At 38.6% G+C, this 25,850-nt stretch overlaps 1 protein-coding gene across 3 annotated transcripts in view; it reads right to left on the bottom strand.

The window, feature by feature from the left end:
* Window positions 1–25,850, bottom strand: part of RBM25 (RNA binding motif protein 25) — a 36,789-nt gene that overhangs the window by 8,605 nt on the left and 2,334 nt on the right. Inside the window, exons 2-13 of one of the 3 annotated variants that reach the window (XM_010566497.1) lie at window positions 19,608–19,642; window positions 18,676–18,796; window positions 14,868–14,917; window positions 13,219–13,389; window positions 12,845–12,902; window positions 11,499–11,659; window positions 8,751–8,933; window positions 6,464–6,517; window positions 6,122–6,205; window positions 2,256–2,536; window positions 1,468–1,690; window positions 1,051–1,140 (exon numbers count right to left, since the gene is read on the bottom strand). In XM_010566497.1, the coding sequence (XP_010564799.1) occupies window positions 1,051–1,140; window positions 1,468–1,690; window positions 2,256–2,536; window positions 6,122–6,205; window positions 6,464–6,517; window positions 8,751–8,933; window positions 11,499–11,659; window positions 12,845–12,902; window positions 13,219–13,389; window positions 14,868–14,917; window positions 18,676–18,781 (1,461 nt within the window). In that variant the 5' untranslated portion in view covers window positions 18,782–18,796; window positions 19,608–19,642. The remainder of the gene's footprint in view (window positions 1–1,050; window positions 1,141–1,467; window positions 1,691–2,255; window positions 2,537–6,121; window positions 6,206–6,463; window positions 6,518–8,750; window positions 8,934–11,498; window positions 11,660–12,844; window positions 12,903–13,218; window positions 13,390–14,867; window positions 14,918–18,675; window positions 18,797–19,607; window positions 19,643–25,850) is intronic. The other 2 variants (XM_010566495.1, XM_010566496.1) reach the window with 2 other exon arrangements.

Here is a 25,850-nt window from a genome sequence, read left to right as displayed (position 1 = left end):
GGAGACATTTTTTCCCCTCTCTGATTAAAAAAAAAAAAAAAAAAAAGCAGTTCTTTAAAGAGAACACAAATTAGGACATTCTAACCTGTATCTAAGCAATATCTTTAAACCAACAATAAGATATTTCTATGCTAATGACTTCGAGAAACAAATTACAATAACGGTTGTAAATTCAGCACAAAATTTAACACTGCTCTCTACAACTGCCATCCATAGCCAGCATCCAGGAAGATTATGAATAGAAAATATCCTTGAGTCATTCTCAAACACTTTTTTCCCCTCAACCATTTAGGAGGAAAAATTAGATTCCACATAAAGCAATGTTCTCTCCCCCCCAACCTTCTTTCCTGTGTCCCTTTGCATATTTTGCTTTGAAGCAATTCACAATACATCTCCTGCTTAGAATGCTCTCATATCTTCTCTCTTTCTCTGAGAGAATTATGAAGTGAAATAACACCACCATAATTTAAAACCAACTTCTTTACACTTTAGCACAAAACTACAAGATTACAGAAATATCTATCTTCCAAAGGTGTCTTTTGGGACAAAACTTCCAAGCGTTACACTGATAACTGTGACAATTTCACAACTAACAAACTAAAGACAGACTTTTACAAAGTGCTTAGATATATTATAGAATATTATAACATATATTATAGAAGGTTCAGGCACATGAGCAGGTTGGAAGTAAAAAGACTGGTCTAGTTCCACCTGCATGACATAGAACATACAGTAGGTTTTGCTACAAATCTGACACAAATACAGGGCACGATGATCAAACCACAGTCTTTTGCAGCTGCCTACGTCTCATTCTTTTGACTTCACAAGACCAAGCCACTAGGCTTTGTTTTCCAGGCTCTCAATAGTACTCCCACTTATTAGACATCTGCTGTTCCAAGTCTTTTTTTTTTTTTTTAATTAAAACATACATGGTGTTTATACAAAGTGAGAGTTTTACCACTATCCATCAAGACAGCAGCAGAATGTTCCATTCTACATGGGACCCAAAGAACAAAGGGGAAAAATTACAAGTAAAACTATAAGACTTGCCATTTCCCTTCTTCTTTCTTCTTCCCTTTCAGCCTCTTTCTCATATTCTCGACTTTTCTTCCGTTCTCTGATTTCCCAGTTTTTAAGACGCTACAACAGAAGAAAAAACACACACTCCAATCTCAAGAACATTCAGGAGAGCAATACTACTTTGGAGTTAGTTTGGATTATTGTTTAAAACCAACTGCATTAAAATTAAGCAAATTATTTATTTGTAAGTTAAAAAACTAGAATAAGAAGTCCAAAATTGTTCTGACAATGACTTACGTATTCTGCCCCAATTCATGTAGTCAAAGGGTTAAAAATGTATTTAGAAACAGGAGAGGGAGAAGGAATGATATGTTTTATAGTAGAAGACTTATTATCACGCCTCAGAAACAATTTTTCCCTTAAGGAACCTTAAAAATACCAACCTACCTCTTGGTATGCAGCTTCTTTTTCCCGCAGTTTCCTCTCTAGTTTTCGGCGTTCGTAGGCATCTTCTTCATCTTCTTCTCGGTCTCTCTTCTTATCCTTCTCCCGTTCTCGTTCCCGTTCGCGTTCTCTTTCCCGTTCCCGTTCGCGTTCTCTTTCCCGTTCCCGTTCGCGTTCTCTTTCCCGTTCCCGTTCGCGTTCTCTTTCCCTATCTCTGCTTTTTTCTCTGAAGGAAGGAAGGAAGTCCAAAGTTAAGTGCAGAGCTTTCCTCTCCGCTCAATCAAATGATTTAACTTCAAATGCATAATGCACTGTTCATAGCATCTTGCAAGTTACTCTTCTTCTGCAGATGTACAAGATGATTAGCTGATATAGCAATGGGCATAAATCAGTATTTCTAATGTATTCAAAACCCCATTTACTTAAAAGTAGTTGTTGGAGCACTAACCATTATATAGTGATATCTACAGAAACTAAGCGTGAGCATATGGCAATTCTCACATATGGCTTACAGACAACTTGAACCCTACTAACAAGATGATTTAAAGTGAAACAGCTATTTTTTTCTATGGTGAAAAGGGAAAAAGCAGCATCTAGAGCCTGACATGATTAGGCACAGTTTAAGACTGAAAGAAAATACAGCATTTTCTAAAATTTTAATTTCCTGTCTTTACTCTGATCTTCCAAAAGGACCATTCGCTTCTGAGTGACAGCTGATCTGCTGAACTATACGCACTTAGTAAACGGTACTAGGGAAAAACTGAAATAAATAGCAACTCAAACGCATTTACCTTGATCTACTCCGATCCTTGTTGCGATCTGAACTCCTTTCACGATCTCTGTCACGATCTCGGTCTCGTTCGCGGTCTCTCTCTCGGTCCTTAGTCCGGTCACGATCCCTATCTCGCTCTCGTTCACGCTCCCGTTCCTTCTCCTTCTCTCGTTCACGCTCCCTCTCTCTTTCACGCTCCCTCCTTTCTCGTTCACGCTCCCGTTCCCTTTCTCTTTCTCTGCGTTCTTTTTCAATTTCCTGTCTTTCTTTCTCCTTTTTGCCTTTTTCCTCCTCCAGTTTCTAAAAACCAACAAGAGAACTTTCATAGTTAATTTTGTAGTTACAGGAACTGGATATTCCCGACGCAACACACAAGGCTGGTAATGGAAATACCAAAACCGCCACTGATTTTAAAATATTAAATAGGGTTTGGTGGGTATTTTTTGGAACTCATAAGTATGAAATCAAAATGCAGCAATCACAAGACTAAGTTTCGTGCAAAAGCATAGATCTACACAGACCAGCAATCTCCAACCTTAGCAGAGTAGGGCTGGCCTCATATTATAAGCTGACTAAACTGCACATACACAGTGCACTGCCAGTCATGATTCAGGTGGGCCACAAATTCCATTGGCCCTATAAGCCACTTGGGTACAAGCAAAGTGAACTTCTAGCTGATAAAATTAATTCTGTTCAACTAGGAAAATATATTTCAGTGGGATGCTTACTGGGACAGCGAGTTGTTTCCCAAAAAGTCTTGGCAGACCAAAACTGTCCTATATGAAAACTTGGGTAAAGAAATTTATCCACTTACACATGGTGCATGTGGTTAAACAGTGAGGAGAGCTGCAACCTTTCCCCTTTTCCCTCCCTAAAAAAGTTCTAACAGTTCATTGGTAAGAATTGGACTCTGCAGAATGGAATCCTTAACTTCCACCACTGCAAGATGGAGAGAGTTAAAAAAAGGTTGGAAATAGCTCTTTTGAAACACAGAAACTAAAGGGTTACCTGCTACAGTTTTACTAAAAATTGTACAAAATTGCCACTTTTTTTTCAATTAGAAACAGTTCCTATGACCAGAATTCCTATAAGACAATAGAAAATACATCAACAGAATGATAGATAAATCCATCCTTGGAAGCAATTGTTATGTGTTAACTTACAGATGCTGTGCTAGGACATGGACCGCCAACACTGGATTAACCTTGCCTATAAGCTATGTTTCTGGGAGGAAGAGCAAGTACACGGTTCACAAATATACCAAATAACAACCAAATATACCAAATTTCAACCTGATGGATGCCAGAATACCACTTTTTTGAACAAATAATGAGCAGAATAAACAGGTTTATCCCCTTTGGCTCCACGTTTACCATCACTGAAATGAAATTAAAAACTGGAACAATGAAACAGCATTTTCTCTGGTTTGGTTTTTTTTTTTTTTTCTTTTCTTTTAAACAAAGCATTTAAGACAACTTTAAAAAGCAATCTTACCTGATAAGTGTTCTTCTGCCATAGGCACAGGGACCAGAGAACCGACAAAGGATTACAGAAGTAAAGCTAATTCACTAGTGATTAATGTATCCAGTGAAACTACACTGCATTGATAGCACAATACAGGCAAACTAATGTTGGATACATTGAAATCACAAAAGGAAAAAGGGACTAAAAATGGTAGGAATTGGTAGAAAACTGATATGAAAAAACAAAACTTAGATTCTACGATATACACTGGGCTGAAAACCAGTTTCTAAAGGACTGTATTTTACAGGAGCTTTACAGTGTTAAACCTCAGTACGGTCAGATGTTAAACTAGGTTGTCAACTTTTAAAAATCCAACTTACCTCAAATTTCATATACTTTTAAAGAAAAGTTTACATACTGAAGTGGTTGATACTTACAGGTTATCTTAGATGTTCCAATAGAAATTTCTTTGGTTGAACTCCTGCTTTTTTGTCACTCTCAAAAACTTTGTTCGTGGTGAGATTTCTCAAGAGAGTGGGTTTCCTTTTTTTTTTTTTAATATATATTCACACAAGTGTAAATACACACACACAAGTCTTGGTGTATTAAAATCCATTTTGTAGGTCCTTTCTTAAAATCCAATTGAAAAAATAAATTTATCTATTTTGTAATCAAAATCTGACCTCATCAACTTCTATCAGCCTAAATAAGAGGATCTGAAAGGGTAATGGGATGGGAACAGCATCAGATAAATTGAAGTAATGAACAGAAATGAACAGGTAGAAGAATTATAAATCTTACCTTGAGCTCTCTTCAGACTCGTCCGTGCTGTAAATGGACGCCCCCTGCAATGCTGATACCCTGACAGTCTGTGGTTATTTTTTTATAAACTCATACCAAAAACATGCAAAGGTTCACTGTGCTCACTAGCCAGCTGCTAAAGATTCAACAGCCCCTTTTAAACATATCCAATATACACAATGACTACTTTCAGTTCATTTTTAATGTTAAGAAACCCAAAATAGCCCCCCAATAATACAGATTAAAGGCAGTAAAATGCCCAACAGCTTCTGAAACAATGAAGCATGGTTTTTGTTTTTTTGTTTTGTTGGTTGTTTTTTAAAAAAAACTTATTACTTGTTTGCATCTTTGTACCAGTGACAACTTGGGGCTCGGAATTGAACACAATTCTACTGAAGTTTCACCACTGACCAGTTTCACATTCAATTGCTGAGCTTCTCCAGATGATTTCTTTTAGAATTTTTCCCCAGGTTTTTATCTCCAACAACTTCGGTCATGAGAAAAACTGAATACGTGTACATACAACAATGTGTAGTCACTTGTGTTTACACTGATACAGTTGTGTGAAAACATGGTACCATCCCCAGTGACTGCATGTGGTAAAGCTGAATAACACGGGCATACTTCACCTTGCTGTACCTTCAACATTTTCTTTAACGTTGACTTGGGAGTATTTTGAAACAAAAGTGTGTGCTCAAAAGAGGAGCTTGCTGATACTTCCCTAGGCCAAGGACCATTCCAGTCTTGTTGGGGAAAAAATAATACCAACTTTAAGCTAAACATTAAAATAAGAACATTACATGCATAGTTGTGCTTTACTATCCGCAAGTATCATATTCCAAAGCAGAAACATTCACAGATGCACTAGCATTAGTGGAAACTTCTGTAAGTGGGAACCCTGAGGTGGGACTTGATGTGCACAAACATTTCCAAGCCAGTTACCCCTTTGCATATTTTTCTGAGGGGGCATCCATAAGTATAATAAAAAACAGAAGCTCATACTTACATCCTATTCCATGTTACTTTCCAAGCTGTGAGTTTCATCTTGCATTAGTCACCATATGATCTCTATCATAATGGTGGGGGTCAATGAATAGATTAGCTTTATGGGAATTTACAGTTCTTCCATGCATCTAAAGTTTGGTAAGTCTGGTAACCACTGACCTAGTTTTAATCTTCCCCCACTCTTAACTTAGAACTATTAAAATAAAAGACTTAAATTTAATTCAAGTTTCAACTCTTCATAAAATCTTGGATTATGTTACAAATCTACCTACAGAAACACACTCAAGTGTATGTCTTATACTGCAGCCCCGTTTATCCTTTAGTTATAAATATCTTGACTTAATGTATGTGTAGAAACTTAAGTTGCCTTTATTCATGTTAAAGTGAGAAGACTGCAAAATACTCAGTAGCAATCAAAGTCTTAGCATAAAGATGTCAAGGGCCACTTTAACGTGGTAGTTGTCTTTTTTCGACTTGTAAAGAACTATATGTATATTAAACCTAATACAAACATCATTTTAAGTGATATTGCAATGTACTGCTAAATTTTATAATAGTGGTTTTTGGATTTTGAAAAAGCCTAATTTGTATCAAGTGCAAAAACAAGAATACTACCTTGTGTGTGTCTCTGAATTTACTGATCTCTCTTGATATCAGGTCTCTTTTGTCTTCCTCCATTTCTATAGCATTTATATCCTCCTAAAAAACAAGGGGGACAGGAGGAAAAGCATTAAGAGCCATCTGCACAGACATAGGAGAACAAGAGAAAAGCTGAAGGTTAGAAGTTTTCAACCGGTCTTGCAAGAGATAAATAAAGTCCTTCTGCAGTACCAAACCTGACAGTCTGATGTTAATGAGTGAAAAAAAAATAAATAAAAAAATCAGATGGACAAGAGTCACAAATCTGGCAACTAGCAGTAAACATAGTCATTGTCAAAGCCTACAATGTAAACGAACCTTGGTGATGAGTGGATAAGGTATCAGTGGGGCCACTGGAAATCTGCGGAAAATCTGCGGAAAAATCCACGGAGATTTTTTTTTTTAAAAATAGATTGCACACTACTCTGAAAAACAATGTTTTGTATGTTTGTACTACAAAGCAATATTGTATTGCTGTGAGCTCATTTCTTTGATTCAACAAAATTACAGAAGAACCTCGCTAATTCTCCCTTCTCTGAACTACTTCAAATACATAGTGAGGTCTCATATTAGTAAGACTTCACTGTATTTACAAGTGTACTACAGGATATTAGTATGCTATGGTAGCATCATAAACAAGACTAAGCTACACTTGCCAATATAAATGATCAGTATATTTGCGGTGGGTATGTCTTGATGTTATTTACTCGCTAATTCGCAAAATTTGGTAGATTGCACCTACTAACTAATAGTTAGTGCGAATTAGCGAGGTTCCCCCGTGCTTGAAATTGAAAACCAGATTCCACTCACTCTCAGTTCCCCGCACACATTTTCAACTCCCCCACATCAGTCATGCCTTCATCCAGAAGAACTAACAGACTCTGCGGCTGACACCAGCGGGAGTCTTCTTCACACCAAGCTCTTCAGGGGACAAAAGCCCCAAAGCTGGCAAGTTTCCCTGCCCCCCCCCCGCCCCACACCCAACCATATATCTGCATCCATCTTCCCTTTCCCCCCCACCCTCCACAGTCCTCTCCCCTCTCCTTTAAGGACAAGAGAGCAATGAGCTAGGACCATCTCTTCACTCCCACCTCTATCCACACAGGCCAAAGATGGCAACTTCCAAGTTTCTTTTCCTCCCTCCCAATATGGGAAGGGTGATGGGGTGTAATTTCAACCCATAAGTGCTATGTGATTAGGAAGAGCTTATTTGTCTACTTGACTAGCTCAGATTGGTCAAATTCTACATCATACAGAGCTAGCAGAACATCCCTCTGTCCCAGGGACATACTCAGCACCCAGGTCTTCCAAGACTGCAGTGGTCTCTTACAATGTTTAACTACCTGGCATTTTTCATGGCCATATATATATATACATATATATATATATATGTACCCACAGGACAATACACATTGTAACAATGCTTGTAACAAAAAATACAGCTGATAGCATTAGACAGTGACTCATTTGTAAATTCTCATCCAAGACAGCATCTTCTCCCAAAGGGAGGGAGAGGAAAGAAAAACAAATTCTCAGCTCAGCACTCTTATACCTCAGGTCAGCCATGGCTAACAATGATGTGGGGAAGATATACTCGCTCCCTGAGGGAGATGTTGCTTCTTGCACCACAGTTAAACTCCATGAGCATTTGAAACTGCATTATTGCCTTGGAATAGGTACTTTGCAGAAGACTTAAGTGGGCAAAAATCTTGGTCAATCAATTTTCCAATCTCTTTCATATTAGGTGCAGAATGGTAGGCGTGAAAGCCTGTTTTCCCATGATTAGAAACTTGGCTGGAAAAGCTAAGTCTGAGTTTGGTCATTCTTATTCCCCCTTCTCCAGTTTGTTTTAATCCATAAAAAGGTCATCCACAGAAGCAGGTCTAAACCAGAACATTCATTCCTGCTTAACAGGGTTTTTTTGCATTACACAATATATAAAAACCAGCTGATCAAATCCAGCCAAATTGAGACATGCGTGTAAAAGTGATTTTGTAAGGCAGGAAGATTACAATACGCCTTTCATCCCTGAAAGATCCCTCCAGGGTTTGTGAGGTATACATATATACAACTAATGAAGTACTTCCACATCTGGGGAGACAGCTGCAACCAGTTGGATCAAGGCGCACTACAAGAATGCATAGTATAAGCAGAGAGAAGAAGAATTTTATCGGAAACTACCAGAGCAAATTCCTGCCATTACAAAAGCGCCCTGGCACCTTTCAATGGAAATGGACAGTATGCAGGAACTCTTTACAGTTGTTTAAGTTCTCATCTGAAAAACCCTACAAGCACATACAGATTAAACTGCACTAAATTCAGTATTTCCACCTTCAGAGGGATGAAAGGTCAGTTCAATCCTGCCCAGATTCAAACCTGTTGTTCCAAGAAGTCTAGGTGCTTAGATGCCTAAACCATCCTGAAGGGATGGTGTCTATAACTGACTATCTTTCAGCTTAAAAAAAATGAAACTGCTGCTGACATCAATGCTTGTTGATTTGTTTTCTCATCAGGAGTTTAGGTTTAAAGTATTTGCACAAGGTTTGGCCATTATATAAAGGTGAGTTGAAGAAAAATCTGTTTTGTCCAAAATCAAAACACATACGTCCTCCTTCTTTTCCTTTTTCTTCTTCCTGGGGTGAGAGTCAGATTCCTGGGAGGGGGCATTGAGCTCGCTGGAATATTCTCGTATTAAGACTTCAATGGCCCCTTTAATTATCTGATCTCTTCTTTTCGTTTCCTCATCCAGTGCTTCATCATCATCATTTGTTGTCTCTGGTCTGGAGTTCTAAGGAAAAATGGCAAAGTAACAGGAATCAATAAATTGAGAATAATATTAGTTTTATTTCAGAAGTTCACCTTTGATCATCACATTCATGCCCCTACAGCATTTACTAAAAAAACAAAACCAAAAACAAACCACAAAACAACACAACAAAACCCAAAACACCCACAAAACCCAAACCACCTACAAATAGTTATCAATTGCATTATTTCAGTCAGATCTTTTCACACTGGCAATACCATAGGGACCACATAGTTTTACATGTGGAATGGCTGCAGAGAGCAAGTGTAGGATTGCATAATAAAATAGAACAGATAAATGGTGATTAAGGTGGTAGACAGGAAAAGAGAAAGTGCACGCACGCTCACAGAAAGGCAATCACTATAGTCCAGCTCTTGGTCAAAAGTTTCTGCCTTGTATCCTCCAGAACTTCAAGTCATTTCAATAGCAGTTCCTCAAAGCCTTCTACTTAAGTGCCATGCAATACAAATGCCTACCTATAACTTTCAAGCTGCAACTTATAATGGGAGAACTATAGTAGAGAAACATTGTTAGGGAAAACATTCCTTGCACAGCAAACATTTTCTTATTATTGTTGATCAATTACTTTGTAGTTCCTCATCTTTTTGCCCCTTTCCACCTTGTAGCGAGGAAAGGGAACACACACAAAGAAGAGCGTTTCACAAAATGTTATATGAAAGGGTAGAACTATGATTTGCATAATGAGCAAGGTAGCCCACCTCTTGATCCCCTGAATCTTTTAGAAAAATGGAATCTCACCTGAGAATCCAGCTGGGTATCCCATCAAGCAATAGGTGGTGGGTGGAGTGAGGGGGAGGGAAGGGTCTGATGGAGCAGCAGCTAAGAATGAGGGGGAAGGGAGGATTCAGTTGGAGCTGAAGAAGCTGCCAGGCCAAGGAGGAGCAGGCTGAAAAGAGCTAGAAGGCAGTGATAGGGAGTGGAATTGAAGAGGTCCAGGGAGAAGAAGTGATCAGGGAAAGGAGCTAATTAGATAAAGGTTTGCTTGGTGTGTCTCTAAAAGAAATTGTGTTGTACTGTACACGTTTGATTTCTTAATAAAAAAAGATTAAAAAAAAAGTTGCAATTTTTGGATCTGAGTGGCACCAGCACACCAATGACAGTATGAAAGGAATCTCAAGCAGTATGATTACAATACACTTCATCAATATTCCTCGGCAATTTGTAGTCTTTATTTGCACCACCACAAACAAAAAGAACATTTGGAGCTAATCCCACTCGACGGTTCAACGGAATTGGCACATACTGTTCACCAAAGCCACAAACAGTAACCTCTGCTTTATTACAATCAATCCCCCAGGATTAATTGTAAGCCACAGGAGCTCACAGAAAACAGAATTCATGAGAGATGTACAAGAACTCCACTGATACTTTTTATAATATCAGCTGTGAAGCACAGTATTGCAGGTGATGCCAACAGGAAACAAGGAAGTACGGAATGAAAAGGTCAGTCAAATCAAACCCTTACCTAGGTTAACATTACTCCATTCAAAACCCATGCAGTTAGCACTCTGCTTTACCGAGCCATTGCATTTAATCCCATACACTGGGTACACAGTCAAAAATGTGTCAAGTACTTCAAGTCATCATTATGCCTCTAGTTCTGGTTATATACAATGAAATAAAAGTACTCATGTTCCCACTGTATTTTACATATCTTTAAGAACAATTCCAAATTGGAATTTTAAAAATTTACCTGCTACAGTGTGATCAGCATTTTTAGTTTTCTGAACAAGAGCCTCTTCTCACTTTCATTTTACAGAAAATAATTGTTCTAAGTACTATCTTAAGGCATATGCAGAACTTCAAAATAGTTAGAGACCAAACCCAACAACTTGATTGTGATTTGAAATATATTATTTTAGCAAAGAAACAGATAAAATTGATTTTAATGCAAATTTCTCAGTTAAGTATCTTTGTCTCTCACAAGAATTCAATATATAAGATATCAAATATCTGCAATTATTCCAGAACAGATCCTTAGCTCTGGAAAAGAATGGTACAAAACCAATTTCCCCATCTACTAAAAGTCTGTAAGCTACCCGCTGCCTGATAACTGCATCATCTACTGAATGATCTACTTCTTTCCTTTTCATTAATTTGTTCTAGAAGATCATCAGTGAACAGGAAAGAAACTCCAGTTCTCCTCAGACAGCTGATTTACAGAATCTGACAGGGTAACAATTACTTCTAGAGTTTATATACTTTCAACAGTTTCTAAACAAAAATGAAGCAACAGAATCATAAGGTATAGCACGTATTACTACACTTTAGCATGAATTACAGAATTAATTCTAGAGATTCAGTTGTAGCTTACAGATAAGTTTGAATGCTGGTGAATTAAGAGCTTACACTTCACTGCCTTTCAACATATCTTCAGACTCATTAATGTGATTCTGACGAAATCCTAAAATGAATTAAGGGCAGAGACAAGAATAGAAACTAAGAGAAACACTCACAATCTGATCTAGCAAGTATATTACATTACCCTCCTGCCAAAATAACACAAGTCATACATTATATACATACCCCATTAGAAGCCTTTTTCTTTGCTTTCCATTCATCTAGCTGAGCCTTTGTCTTTGCATCAACTTTGACTAGCAGCTTCTTCTCTCCAATCTGGAGGTCATGAAGTAGTCTCAGTGCTCGTAGTGTGGATTCTGGTTCTTTGTACTCACAAAATCCAAAGGCTGAAATGGATGATTGAAATGAAGAGTAAAAGTGTTAAAGGTCTTCAGGTAATTTACTTTGTGTAAGTAAAGTGTTTTGAATCAATACACTTGGAACATAGGCACTTCTTTTTTTGAAACCAGGAGTACACATAAAAAGTTAGAAAGATCAGTCACCGCATTAGTCTTTGCTATAACTAATGCGCCAGTGAATAAGGTGAAAGCGATACACACATCGTAGCTGCCCCATCTCTGCAAACATTCAAGGTCGGGGTGGACAGGGCTCTGGGCAACCTGATCTAGTTGAAGATGTCCCTGCTCATTGCAGGGGGGGTTGGACTAGATGACCTTTAAAGGTCCCTTCCAACTCAAACTATTCTATGATTCTGTGATTGTGGTTCTAAAGCTTTTGACATGTCCATCTTAACTAAGGAATGCAGTCTATATGAAGACATGTCTCAGGTGGATTTGCAATTGTCTGAAGACCAAAGACATTGATCAACAGCTCATTGTTAACCTAGAGGGAGGAGTACTTCAAACTAGATTCTTCACAACACTTACAGAAAGTTGTAAATGAGAAAAACACCTTATGAGAGCAAAATAAACAAAGTATGATATATAAGAAAACTGAAGAAACTGAATTACAACTTGAAAAAATAAAAAAAAACAACCTAGGGAAGATATGAGAACACCAACAGTAAAAAACAGTAACCAGAATTGTTTCCTTTATCCACTGGAGAAAGGTCACATGAAAAAATAAACCAGTTCTATTTGATAATAGGGAAGAAAGATAAATTTTATATCAGGAAAACCTCCTTAACAGAGAAGGACAATACCTAGTAATGGAAGAGACTATTAACAGTGTTGCAAATATGCTCCTTTGAAGGCCAAGTCCAAACTGGTAAACCTTTCTCAGGGATGGTCTATAAACTCCTGATTCAGTCTCAGAACAGAAAGGTAAGAAAAAATAGGCCCCCAAGACATTTTCCTATTTAACCTTTCTCAATTTTATCTTTTTCATTCTGTCTTGATTTCAAGGACAGAAAATACTAGCCCTTTACTAGGAAGTATTTAGCAGTTAAATATCATATACAGTATCCTAAAATGTAACAGTATTAACAATAGCAATGTGTCAGACATTTGAAAAGCTGCCAGGTAATAAAAACAAGAGTCTGACTAGAGATTTTGAAAAGTATGAACAATTACCTTGAAGTTTTCCAGATGCCCCTTGGACTCTCTTCCAACTCAAAACCAAGCCACATTTCTGCATTAAAGATAAATACTATTAAATAATATTATTGTTTATGTTCAAAATATTACAAAAACTTAATGCCTCTTTGCAAAAAATGACATGTAAAAAGGGTAAACACTATTAAAAAATAAAATAAGTCTATGTTCACTGACATGCACAGCTTAAGAAAAGCTGTACTCTTCACTTACTGACTTTAAACTCAAGCGTAATGGACTGCAGTTCCAGTGAGTGGGACTAACTCTGCATTTAGTTTCAATCCACTGCTTGTGGGTCATTACTTCATTCAACAGCCAGGGATGAAATATAACAAGCAGTCCACTGTACTTACTGCTAGAAGCTGCCGTATGAGCATGTCCGAGGCCTTCTCAGAAATGTTGCCTACAAAAACAGTGGTAGTGGGACCACTGTTTTCATCGTTTTCTTTGTTCTTTAAGCCAGGATGTTCTTTTCTGGCTCCCAAATGTTTTCCAACCATAGACACTGTGGTAGGAACTAATACCTAGAAAGAGGAGGAGAGGGTGTAAAATAAAGCGTTGGGTTGTTTTTTGAGGTTTTTGGTTTCTTTTCTTTTCTTTTAATTTAAATCCATATGACAAAAGAGTTGGGGATGCACATGTATTTAAAAATTAAATTTTCAAATGAACCTTAGTTAGGCTTACAGAGTGAGACACCAATAAGTGGTTTAGGCTTTAACACTTTATACAATACAAAAAAGACTGCCATTTTCTGGCAAAGACAGACAGAAAAAAAATGTGTACCTGCACATGGCTACTGGAAGGTCTCAAGGTGAGCATACAGTAACATTAAGTATTATTTCTTCTACAAGTAACTAATTTGCAACATTTGAGTCACTGGAAGTTGAAGTACCTTACCTAACAGTGTAAAAAAAGCAAGCAGCAAATAGAAAAGTAACTCTGACTCAAAAGGCTTCAATGGACACATGACAGATCTTAAAGCTTTCACAGAGTGAATAAAACACTAGTGCTTTATTTAATCAGTACACAACCCAAAGCCCCTTTGGGTTAAGGAGCAAACACTTGTAAAATAAGCCATACAGAGATAGGCACAATCATCTCTTCCATTTTGCTGCACCTCTCTCCTTCCACCCATGATTTAATGGTACACATACACTGAGTCCCTCTTCTCAAAACATCCTTCTAGAAGTGTCACTTAATAAAAATTATTTTAATCAGAAAACTGAATAATGCATTTGTTCCAGTATCTTTGTCTTAAATACATCAGTTACCGTGAACATATCCTCCATAATAGAAGCTATCAAAAAATTCAGTATTTTGGGGAGATTTCACTTACGCAAAATCTTAGAAACAATAATTCACCTTGAAGACAAAAAGTAACATTTGTATTTTAAAGAATGCTTTTTTCTGCCCCATAAATCATAAACCTTCCTTCCAACTAGAAATTAGTAAGACAAACAAAAGAGACCTCTCTCATATGCTCTTTCATAGATGCATACTACATGCAACTATTCCTTCCCCTGCAACACACAAAAAGAAAGGGAGCTTGTTTATAAGGTTGTCAACATACATCTTTCTGGCCAACTCAGCAGTGCTGCATGATGGCCTTACAAACTTGGATGAGGTGATGCCTCCAGAGCACTCTGTTAGGCCAACAAACGCAAAAGCAAGAGATCTGGAATCTAACTGATCTAACTGTACTGCATAGGAAGACCATGCATGACCCAAAGGCAAGGCCTAAATCATTGTATTTGAGAGAGGTAGGTCTTCTTGCAAGAATAGTAATTGCTTCACCTTTGCAGCTAGCAGCTTCAGACATTACTTCAAACTTTGTCTAGGTCAGAAATTAGCATAATATTTGCACAACAGTTGCATTTAAAGTGAAGCATTTCCTTTCATAGTATGAATTCTGATGGTATAGAGCAAAACAAAAATACTGTTAACATCTACTTTTACTCTCCACTTTATTTTGCTATCATCTCATCTCCACTGTAATACTTACAGTCGGAGCAGGAGCCATAATGCCCATTGGTACAGGAATCATAGGGGTCCCTGAGAAAGACAAGACATTAATATTAGTCTGGCCTGTTGAGATCACTGATGAATACAAATGAACTGATCGTAGATGCGATTTCCAAAGCAGACAGCAATTCGGTGAAAAAAGAATTTCACAGTACTGATTACCATTAATTCCTTAAGCACTCAAGCACAGCCTGAGTACACTAACATAATGTGCATCCTGGTCACTTCTATCATATTACCATTTCAACTTTGTCACAAACAAATCTATTTTCAAAGCACATTCAAACCACAGTATTCTTCTAGAAGATAGCCGTGTGATGAATGAGGCAGTGAATTCCATAGAGAGCAAAAGCAGCTGAAGTCCTACAGATGATAATCTCACTCCTGACTTGCTCGGTTCTCATAGCACAATCAATTCTGCGTACAGCATCGGGATGAGGTCCTATAGGGAATGCCACCAGGCTTCACGCTACTATTTATGGAATAGCTTAATAAAGGTGGCACAGAAAACCTCGATCTAGGCTCCCTACTTGCTGAATACTTGACTTGGCAGTCTCTAAAACTTAAAACAATATTTAATCAGGTGAAACCATTCAATACCCTGTTTCCCACTACCAAATTCACTGGTAGCTTTAAGAACTATCACGTGAGCCAATATCTGATCATAATAAAGGCTGTTTATCCTTCCATGCCAGCTGCTAGAGGATGGATTTCAAAACTACTTGCTGGCCAGTAAAGACACTGAGACTCAAGAACGATGAAGTCAATCTCATGTTCTTCGGAGAAATACCCTCTAGGGATCCTAGATCTCTTTTTTCATTCCACAAAAACTTCCTTCATCCTTCGCTCTCAATCCTTCCCTTTTAATCCTTTCCTTCTCCATCTCTCTTACTGCTGTATTCATAAAATCCTAATCAAACTTATGCAACCTACCGTTCCTGGACTTGTTCCCCCACCTTCTCCAGTGCTTAGTCGTGAAACAACACGTCTCCTCAGACACCCTCTCCAGCTTCTTCCTCATCCACTCTGGTTCCATCATTTTCTCCATCACCCAACCTCTTCCTCAGACCCTTCATATTACAGTTATACTACCTCCCATCCCTCCAAACCGTTCAGAGAATCAAAAGGTGTATTGCTCTCCCATGCTCTCAGTTTTAATGCACCATGGCATCTCACAGACTGGAGGAGCTACTCCAAGACAAGACTCCAGTTGTGCAGCACTGTAACTATTATAACTATAATTATCATGATGCAGAACTTACATTTTAAAGTTACAACTCAGTAAAGATACTTGTGTTATCACTGACAGTTCTCTGAAACTATCAGCCCCAATGCTCAACAGAAGCCAAAAAAATCCACTAAAATGTTGGGCATCATCAGGAAACATAGTGATGATGAAGACCACAGGCATCATTTAGCAGCTATACAAAACCAGGGTGCACCTATACCTTGACTACTGCCTACAGACCCGGTCTCTGCAGCCCAAGAACAACATGCAGCCTTAGAGAAGAGCAACTACATGACATAAGTGTTGAAGCAGCTGCTTTACTAGGAAAGACTCTACACTCCTGAGACTCTTCAAGTGTGGAGGTTTGCAAGGCATGGAACATGACTGAGGTATACAAAACCACAAAACACAAGTCACCCAACTCTCACATCAGAACTGGGCCAGGAGCAGGACACTAAGTAGGCAATGCGTTTAAAGACACGCATAAGAAATTTGCACTTTGCACAGTGGTTAATGAATCTCTCAAAGTTCGTGCAAGAGGCAACAGTGGAGATAGACAGTATCAGCAGGTTCAAAAAATATCAAAATATCAAAGTGTGCATGAATGACAGGTCCAGAAAAAGATAAAGGAAAAATGAAAGATCATACTCTAACATCCCTAATGCTACAGTTGTATGAGGGAACAGACTCAGAAAGCAGATAGGTGTACATGCCCACCCTAAACCCATCTGTATTCCCGCTGCCCGGACAACACATCAGGCTATACGGACTGCTGGTCTGACCCACTACAGCATTTCTTACAGACAAACCGTAATTTTTTACATCTTAATGATATCCAACAATTTTGAGAGATTACAAGAGTTATCAGAATCACCTCCTTATCAAATCTTCCACACTTAGAGATGGAAATGCAAGAACTTCTTATTTTTAACAGCCATATTTTTAAGCGAAACAAAACACTTTTCCTAACTTCATTCTTACATACAATCGCTCTAGCTGAAACTTTTCAAAAAATTATAGGCTGAGTAAGATAATTAGAACATGACGTTTTGACCAAACACCTAGCTAAAGATAATATTATAAGCCACTAAAATTGTGATCTTAACGTATGGAATAACTTCAGAGTAGACTTTCATAAAGCCACTGTGGCATTTTTGGCATTTTCAACTCTATTGATACACTTGTGCTAAGAAATGAGAGATCCACATCCTCTACATGTCAAAATATGTTATCTGCACAGGTAAGCAAATCATGTTTCTAGTGTGCAGAGAAAAATTTAATTCTCGCCTAATACCAGGCTCCTCCACTCTACCTACTGTTTGGATTACTAATACTGAAACAAGACTATTTATATAAAAGTCAAACACAGCAAGAGAACAAAAAGATCTTTGTTGCACATGTTAAGAAGCAAATGTTCAGAGCAGAAACGTCTATCAGGCATTTAAAAATATTCTTCAGAAATTTATTTTTAAAAGTATCTGGTATTTTTCACACTCGTATATATAAATCTGAGCTAGTAAAGATAAGAGGTATGGTTTTAAAGTTTAACCTGAAATTTTTGATGGCAGAATGCTACCTAATCAAGTTCTCTGCCTTTAGCAGAAAATAGATAACATCTCATGGATCTCAGGAAAAGAGTTTGGAAAAATTAATTCAAGTAAGGATTAGCCTGGTGAATGTGTATGCACAAACCATTCCTGAGTTCAGTCATCTGGTTTTTAAATGCCTTTATTGTCTATAAAACACTTGTGCACAACACAGCTTAAGACCATACAGACAGGAGTTATATTTTTGCAGCCTTGTGATGAATTTTAAAGGGTTAATTCTCTGATGTATTCCTCTCTCCCACTCGCTCTGTCGTCTCCTACCTCCAGTCACTGTTATCTATACTGGCAATGTACAGAAAGAAGGTGGTTCCAGACCAACGAATTAAAGTCTCAATGCAAAAACCAGAGGCTGATCTTAGAGATGAACAAAGAAAAAAAGGTGGGATTAATTTTGGGAAGATCAGAAGGTCTGAGGGATGTAACAGTAAGTTTGCAAGATGATGGAGGAAAGTATCTAAGAAGCAGATTAAAAGAAAGTGGGACTTACAAAAAGTGGAGAAAAACAATGCAAGAAGTTGGACCTTCTCTGAAAGTTACTCCTGTATTTACACACCACAGACACTCAGTGTACCCAAGTGTTTCCAAAGGCTACTACAATGGCTTATATGAAAGCAACTGAAAATCATAGTCTACGGTCAAAACAGTGGCCCTTAGAATACCTTAACATTAACAAAAATCATCACCTAGCTTCAGTCTCAAAAAAAAGGTCCAAGACAAAGTCTGGTGTTGTCTCTAATGGTTTGATTTCTGGACAGAAGTAGGCAGCTTTTGGTAGACCAAAAGAAGCCTGCTCACATGACATGATCTGTGGGTAAACTAGAAACTCACTTGTAATGTACACAAATCAGAGTTACTGAGATACATTAAGAGCCAGTAACTTTTGTAAATAATACCGTTCAGAATAATAAAGGAAATTTATTTCTACAACACTTCCATATACTAACATAACTTACCAGGAGGTACGGGTGGAGGAAAGCCAGGAAACTGTGGAGGTGGGATCCCAGGGGGAAGTGTTGGGATTCCCATAGGAGGGCGATTCAAATGAGGTGGAAAAGACATTCTTCCAGTCAAAATCTGTCAAAGAGATAGAAAACTTGTACTAGTCAGTTCCCAAACACAAATTACAAAAGCAGTGCAAATGATAAGTGTCCACAATGATTTTAAATCTTTATATGGACATTCAACTACAAACTAAAACTATTTTAACTCTTTTTCCCCAGCTATTCATTAAGTTACAAATGTAGTAGAAGTCTTCTTTCACAATGGAAAACAGCATTTCTAAGAAACTGTTTCAGAATGAAGTGAAAAACAAAACTATATCTGACTCCTCATACCAGTGGTTTACAAGGAGTGTCAATTAAACAGCATTTAACAGTTTGTACAGATTCTTTAAAACAAAGCTATCTTTGCAGTATCTGAAAACAGAAGTAATCTTGTAATGTATTTTCAATAAGGCAAGTAGTTCTGTTGTACAAGAAATGAACACACACAACAGAACTGTGGAACAAGAGGAGAGAAAGAACTGGGACATCCCAATGCTCAGCATTAACGGGAATTGTATTTAAGACAACATTGGGGAGATGCCCAAATTCCAGCACAGAGACAGTTAAAAGCTTGGAAGAGAGTTCTCTAATCTATTTTTAACCTCCCAGTTCACACATCTTCTAGAGCTCAACTTGGATGATAGCCCATGAGCTCAGAGTCACTATGCTACCATGGAGAGTGAAGATTGTTTAAATATCATTTGCTATTCAGATGGTTGTTATTACTATGTGCATATTACTGACCCTGTAACAGACACCACCCAATAATAATAAACTCAGGATCACTCAACACAACTAACGAGGCATGTATTCTTGCTTCCAATATAATCTTAGCAACTTACATGGTCAAGTCTTCAAAAAAGGTTGGCCCTCAGTTCTAAAAAAAAAACAACAAAAAACCAAAATTGGTCACCAGTATTACTGCTGAGCGTGTACTGCAGTGAGGAAGCACTAGAGGAACTTCAAACACACTGGATTGTGTGGATACGAATCACAAAGACACCGTATAACAAGCGACAAGAATCCAGTTAGCTGTCTGTACAAACATTTGCATTTCTCCATGGACCATACAGACTGCTTTACAGCCTGCAGTACCATATCTTCATTGCAACTGTTTTCCAAAGAGGCAACCACAAGTCAATACTGAAGCAGGCAGCCTTGAGAAAATGTTATGACAAGCAAAATTCTGATATGTACAACAGACCTGTAGATTATAAGATGCTTTCCCCAGCTTCCTGGCACCGAACACACAAGAAGCAGGAAACGAGCTTTGCTGGAGACAGATGTGCCTTGCATACATGTACAAGAGCAAGCAGTTGATGACAGTCTTAAATACTAGAAGAGCTAATATCAGTACTCTACCACAACAGTAGATACATTTGAAACAGCTAAAAAAATTATAATAAGAGAATCATGTGGCAAAACTTCTTTCCACAGAGTCTGGAAACAACTATGAGAGATAAACGTAGATAGTGGACTGCAGAGGATGAAAGGGAAACCCAAATGTATTTGCTAATACCTTTGAACATCAGAACTTACTTATTCTGGTATAAGAACACATATATGACCCTATAGCATAATTCTCTCAAAGACACATTTACAACTGCATCAATTACAACAGGTTTGTGATGATGGCATTCACTAATTGGCCCCAAAGGGAATTTATCAACACCTCACCAGGAGAAAAAGATAAACACTCCTGTGACACAAGGTCTAAGATAGTAGAAGAAACAAGACAGCAAATGCAAGCATTCCTCCAACAGTTCAATAAATATTATTTTATGCAATGTAATAAACATAAAACTTCCCCCCCCCCCCTTAGAATCCATATGCCTAAGAACACACTTTCTTTCTGTCAATCTTGAATTTTTAAAACTGAATGGGCAAAGAAAAGCAGCAAAGGTGTACTGCCAAAACATTTTGTTTGGAATGACATTTTTTATTGTCTCTTCAGACTACGTGCATGTCAGCTGACATTCCTCTAGAATGTGAAACTTGGATGGTATGGAAGGGAACAGAACTCCCTTATCTGCCTTGGTATCACTATTTGAAACTTTTAAACCAAAAAAAACCAGCTAATGGTCCCGGGAAAGGCAGAAAATTAAGGTCTTTATGGCTCTCAGTCCTCATCTATATTGCAAACTGACAAGACAACTGGACAAAATTAAAAGCTTTTTTGGGGCAGGATGGCAGAGCAATAAGCTATTGGGTCTGAGATGGTTCTAAACAGGCTACAATAGTATTATACCATCTGGGGTCCATAAGACATTAAGGAGTGGTCTGTTAAACAAAAAAAGAACAATTGGGGAAGTGATTTTCCTTGCTGTCTGTAGATGCAGTCCCTTCTCTCACTCTGATAAGCACTTTATCTGAGACACCATTCTGGAGAAGCTAAAGGAAAAAAAAGCCTAGGGACTAAGAGGTGAAACAGTTCTTTGAATTAAAGAAACTGAACCATATCATACTCAATGGATGTTACATATACACACAGGCAAATTTGTTGGCTTTTTTTTTTTAATTTTAATAGAAAAGCACAAAGATTTGGCAGTCAATGAAGTAATTGTTACTGCATAAAAAGAACAAGGCAGTTAGTAAGAATGGATCAAATTTAGTCTTTCAATCTTCCAGTTAGATGATGTGAAACACACTGTTATCTGTAAGCCTTCAACAATCCATTTTAGTTGAAGCACTCTGTTCTTATTTTTTTCCATATTTGTATAGTTATTTTCACAGCTACTGACTTAATTCTTGCATGGACCAATCCTAGCACCTCTGCTGTCTGTGACACTGAAGATCAGCACTAGGATTAACGAAAGCCTTCGTCTCTTCCTTGCTACTATGTGTAACTACCAATGTGAAACCAGCATAGAGAATAGTTTAATTCTGTTTCCATTACGAAAACTGTGAGGATCAACAGATACCAAGATTGAAACTGCTCACTGAAGAAGTGAGAGATCTGGACGAGAGAGGAAGATGCACCCAATTCTTTGCAGCAGCCAAGACGCTACAATGAAGGGAACTGTATAGCACATTTTCTTCTGTCAGCAGCTAGAGAACACATGAAACGTACATACTATTCCAACAGTCAGAGGGGCCTCCGACATCAAATTTATAAGCAACTACAAACCAAAGGTTAGGTATGAAAAGTTAAGAGATGCTAAACTGGGTCTAGGTAGAATACACTTGTAGAAGTCTCAGGAACAGTACCTTGAACTTCTCTGCAGACTGTCCTACTACCCTGCCAGTACAGTTCAGTGATCAGTCTCTGATATATTTATTGTGGTCTCAGTATTGCAACTGGTGATCTTCAAATTTCCCCAATATATTCAAATGTGTAAGTAAGGAACTAAACAGTCCTGAGATATTTTTAAAACCTCAGCTGACTTATGAAAGTATTACCTCAAATGAAATTGGATGTAGGGGGCATTCTTGACAGCTGCATTTTAACTAGCAGCTCTTTAAGTGAGAGATTAATTTGTGTGAATGTTACAATGGTCACAAAGATACAGGGTTAAGAAAAGCAGTGAGCATCTGGTCTGATGCCATTCAAAATACTGAAACAATGACATCTTCAGCCCCCCAAATGATGAATTTGTGTCAAAGTGTAGTCAATTTAGACTCTGTCCATGCCAGTAAGCAGGGCAGTACAACAAGAGCAGGTCTTAAAACAGATGATGCTGAGACCCCAATGTCCACACCACACGTTTTGGGGAGGTCCACCCCACTGGAAGGAATGCCCATTTGCAGGTAAGAGTGCATTTTTCAGTATATTTTCATCCAAAAAGAATCCAGTTCATCCACTGGAATAGTGCAAACCAATGTGAAAAAAAGGCTTCCCAAGTGAGGATGACTGCGAGACTTCCTCCAAAAGCACACTCCTGATCCTAGTTAACGCAGTAATGTAGATGCACGCTTTATTAGCCTTAGGCAATTTTTGTAAGCTGCAGATTAATGATGTCATGGATGGCAAAACATCTAAGCTTACTCTACGCAGACCCAGCTCAAATCCAGCCCAAGCTATTAACTAAAGCAAGTGCTACACAAACACAGCTATAATATTCGAGGTTCAACTTTGGCCTAGAAGGAGTTCAGTTGCTTTCATACACTGCTCTTCTGAGTTAATAAGTCCTGGTGGAACCAAATGCCATGCAGAGCCAGCTGCACCAATCTTTTGAAACTGGAGAGAGTACAGGGATACCCATATGGCTCTAAGGTTTGGTAAAATCCACTGAGACTTGTTAATTCTGACTCAGCGCTATCCCTGCTGGGACAGAGCTCCGTCCATCAGAGGCACGCTAGCTCTGACGCACAACTAAACAAGTGCACAAGGCTGGCCTGAGAGCACGCTGGACTCAAGTGTCTGAGACCACACAGCTGACTGAATTACTACGAAACAAGGGTCACCATCATTCAGACATTGCTGCCCCATGCTGCTTTATGATCTCTGACTCCCAAAAGTCCCAGTAAGAGAGGACTGACTGTATGAGAAGATTGTACTGCTCTGGCTGCACTGTTAATGCAATATTTTTTTTTTAATCATAGTATTCTTTAAACCTTTTTTTTTTATTTACTCCATTTTTAAACAGGTGAAGAGATATGTCATAAACAGAATGTAAGTTTAATAAAAATCACTGGTAACTACTGTATTTTAAACTGACAATTGTATCACCTGCTCAGGGCAGCATCATAATTCTACCAGTGTCACAGGATTAATCTCCTTAGTATCTCTTGTGTTTAGACATCATAACTTTTATTATAAAACCCGCAAAACATTTTAACCATTTTCAAAACCATTTAAGTTTCCCATGAAACAAACAGTTACAATACTTACTGTTGAGTTGCTGTTATACTAAACAAAGTTAAAACTAACTGTAAAAATCCTGAAGTCTTAATGCATAAACAAACTTAATGTGTTTTAAGAATACATACATGTAGTCTCATAACAGCAGTGACAGTATGGCTGATCTAGCTTGATTTTGTTCTCTTCTCTTCAACATTTTCCCAACACAACTCTTCTGGCACCAGAAAAAATCTGTACACTTAGTCTAGAATAAGTTGCACAAAATAGCAGTGCAAGCTAGTCCCTCAAATAAGGGAGCAGTAAACACAAAACTTGCTTGGAATTTTTTTTTAAATTATCAAAGCTGGATTGTAGTTTATAATCTTAACATTTAGATTATTACAAGAGCACCTGACAAAATCCACACCTATAGTAAGTGTGTAACACTATGCTGTTTAGTAACACCCTGGTTAAAGAGATGTTATACCAAGACATTTGACTGTTATATCCATGTTATTACATTTCACTGAAATGTCCCTCTAGAAAAGCTTTCACACATAAAATTGTTTTTAATGCTTTTTAAGAATTAGAGTAATTCCTATTAAGACTCATACAATGTTTTTGCATTTGATTCTAATGTCAATACCAAGGCAGCAACCAAGAGTGAATAACAATTTCCTCTAATTTATGACAAAAGTATTTTATACATTTTGTATCATATGATGGGCACAGCTGAGCAACAAAAGCATTTTCAGAAGCAACTGGAGAAAACATATGCAGTAAACCAACCTATTAAAGTGAGAATTATCACATAGGCTTTTACATCAGTCTGTACACGATGTACAGATTTTTAAGCTGTTCCATTATAAAAATAACCTCATAGTTTGTCACCCATTGGAGAGGCTGTTTATATTATTACTTCTCACCAAAAAAAAGCTCCCTAACAGAAAAATCTTGTATTTCAAGCCAACTGATTCTCTCAGTGAAAATGTCCACTTTCTCATAGAGCCCTACAGTTTTCTCCAAAACTGCCTGCAAGCTAAGCAAGGCATCAATGTAAAACACAAAAGACAGGGGGAGAGATAAAACAGATTACAGATTTTCTAAGCATATTTCTTTCTGAACAAACAAAACTAGTATTTGCTCAAGCCTGTTCTTCAGAGGTGATCTAGGAAGTGTTCACTAACGGCCATGGAGTAAGTTGCATCCCAAACTATTACTACAAAGCAACATGCTCATCCAATCCAAAGCCTCAGTCTGAAAGCCCTTTAACTACGGCTCTGTTAAGCTCGTCACCAAAACTTTAAGATCTTTGATTTAGTTCCAAATTGCGTGCCTCTGCACCCACATAAAGCCCTAGACAGTCAAAAAAGTGACTCTCCACTCTAACTTTGCTATTAACTCTTCCCAAAACACAAACGTGGCTGTGGCATTACAACATTCATGCGAATGGGCACTGGAGAGACAGAAGCAGAGAAACGTGAAGCACTATGTACAATGCCACTCCTTTGCAGGGAACATAAGAAACTGTCCTGTTCGTCCTTCTTTGACTTTGTTCTGGACCATCTTCCATAAATACCTGAAGCAATGCTTTCCTGACCCACAAAAAATTACTAAAAATCTGTGTGCGTGCATTTTAATCTGAACAGACTGAGAACTAAGCAACTTTAAGATTTCACTTCCTGTGAGCCCGCCTAAGACCTAGTTCAGAAAAAAAAAAGTTAGTTGTGCTCGGGATGTTCCCTGTATTTAAACACACCCCCCCCTTCCTTTTCTCCAGGCAGGCAAAGGTGTTTTTGTATAATGGAAAAAGACATCATGAGGAAAGACCTACCAATGCACTTCACAACTGCTACTGACACGGATGAATCACTCCGACTCGTTTAAGCACAAAACCGCGTTTTAAGATGACTGCCCCAGCCCGCACCAAGGACATCAACCTCCCTGCCGCGATCCCGTCGAACACCGTCTCGTCGCACGACCCCTTCCCCCGACATCCAGAAGCGAAATCCCACCCCCGCCAGGGGCGGCCCGGCCCAGGCTGGGGAGCCGCCTCGGGCGCCGGCAAAGCTCCGCCACGGGCCCCTCCGCTCCCAGCCGAGAGGCGCAAGGCCTCGTCCCCGGCGTGAGATGGGCTCCTCTCCCTTTCCGCCGCGCCGCCCCGCCCGCCGGGGCCGGCTCCCCGCCGCGCCCCCGGGAGGCGGAAGGGACTCCCACGCCTCCCGGGCGGGAGAGGAAGCGCGAAGCCCCCGCCGCTGCTCTCCCGCGAGCACCTCCCCGAGGCCGCTCTCCCGTTCCAGCCCGC

This window comes from Haliaeetus leucocephalus, unplaced genomic scaffold, assembly GCF_000737465.1.
Source record: "Haliaeetus leucocephalus isolate CR32 unplaced genomic scaffold, Haliaeetus_leucocephalus-4.0 Scaffold213, whole genome shotgun sequence".
NCBI lineage: Eukaryota > Metazoa > Chordata > Aves > Accipitriformes > Accipitridae > Haliaeetus > Haliaeetus leucocephalus.
This window is presented reverse-complemented; position numbering and strand designations above follow the sequence as displayed.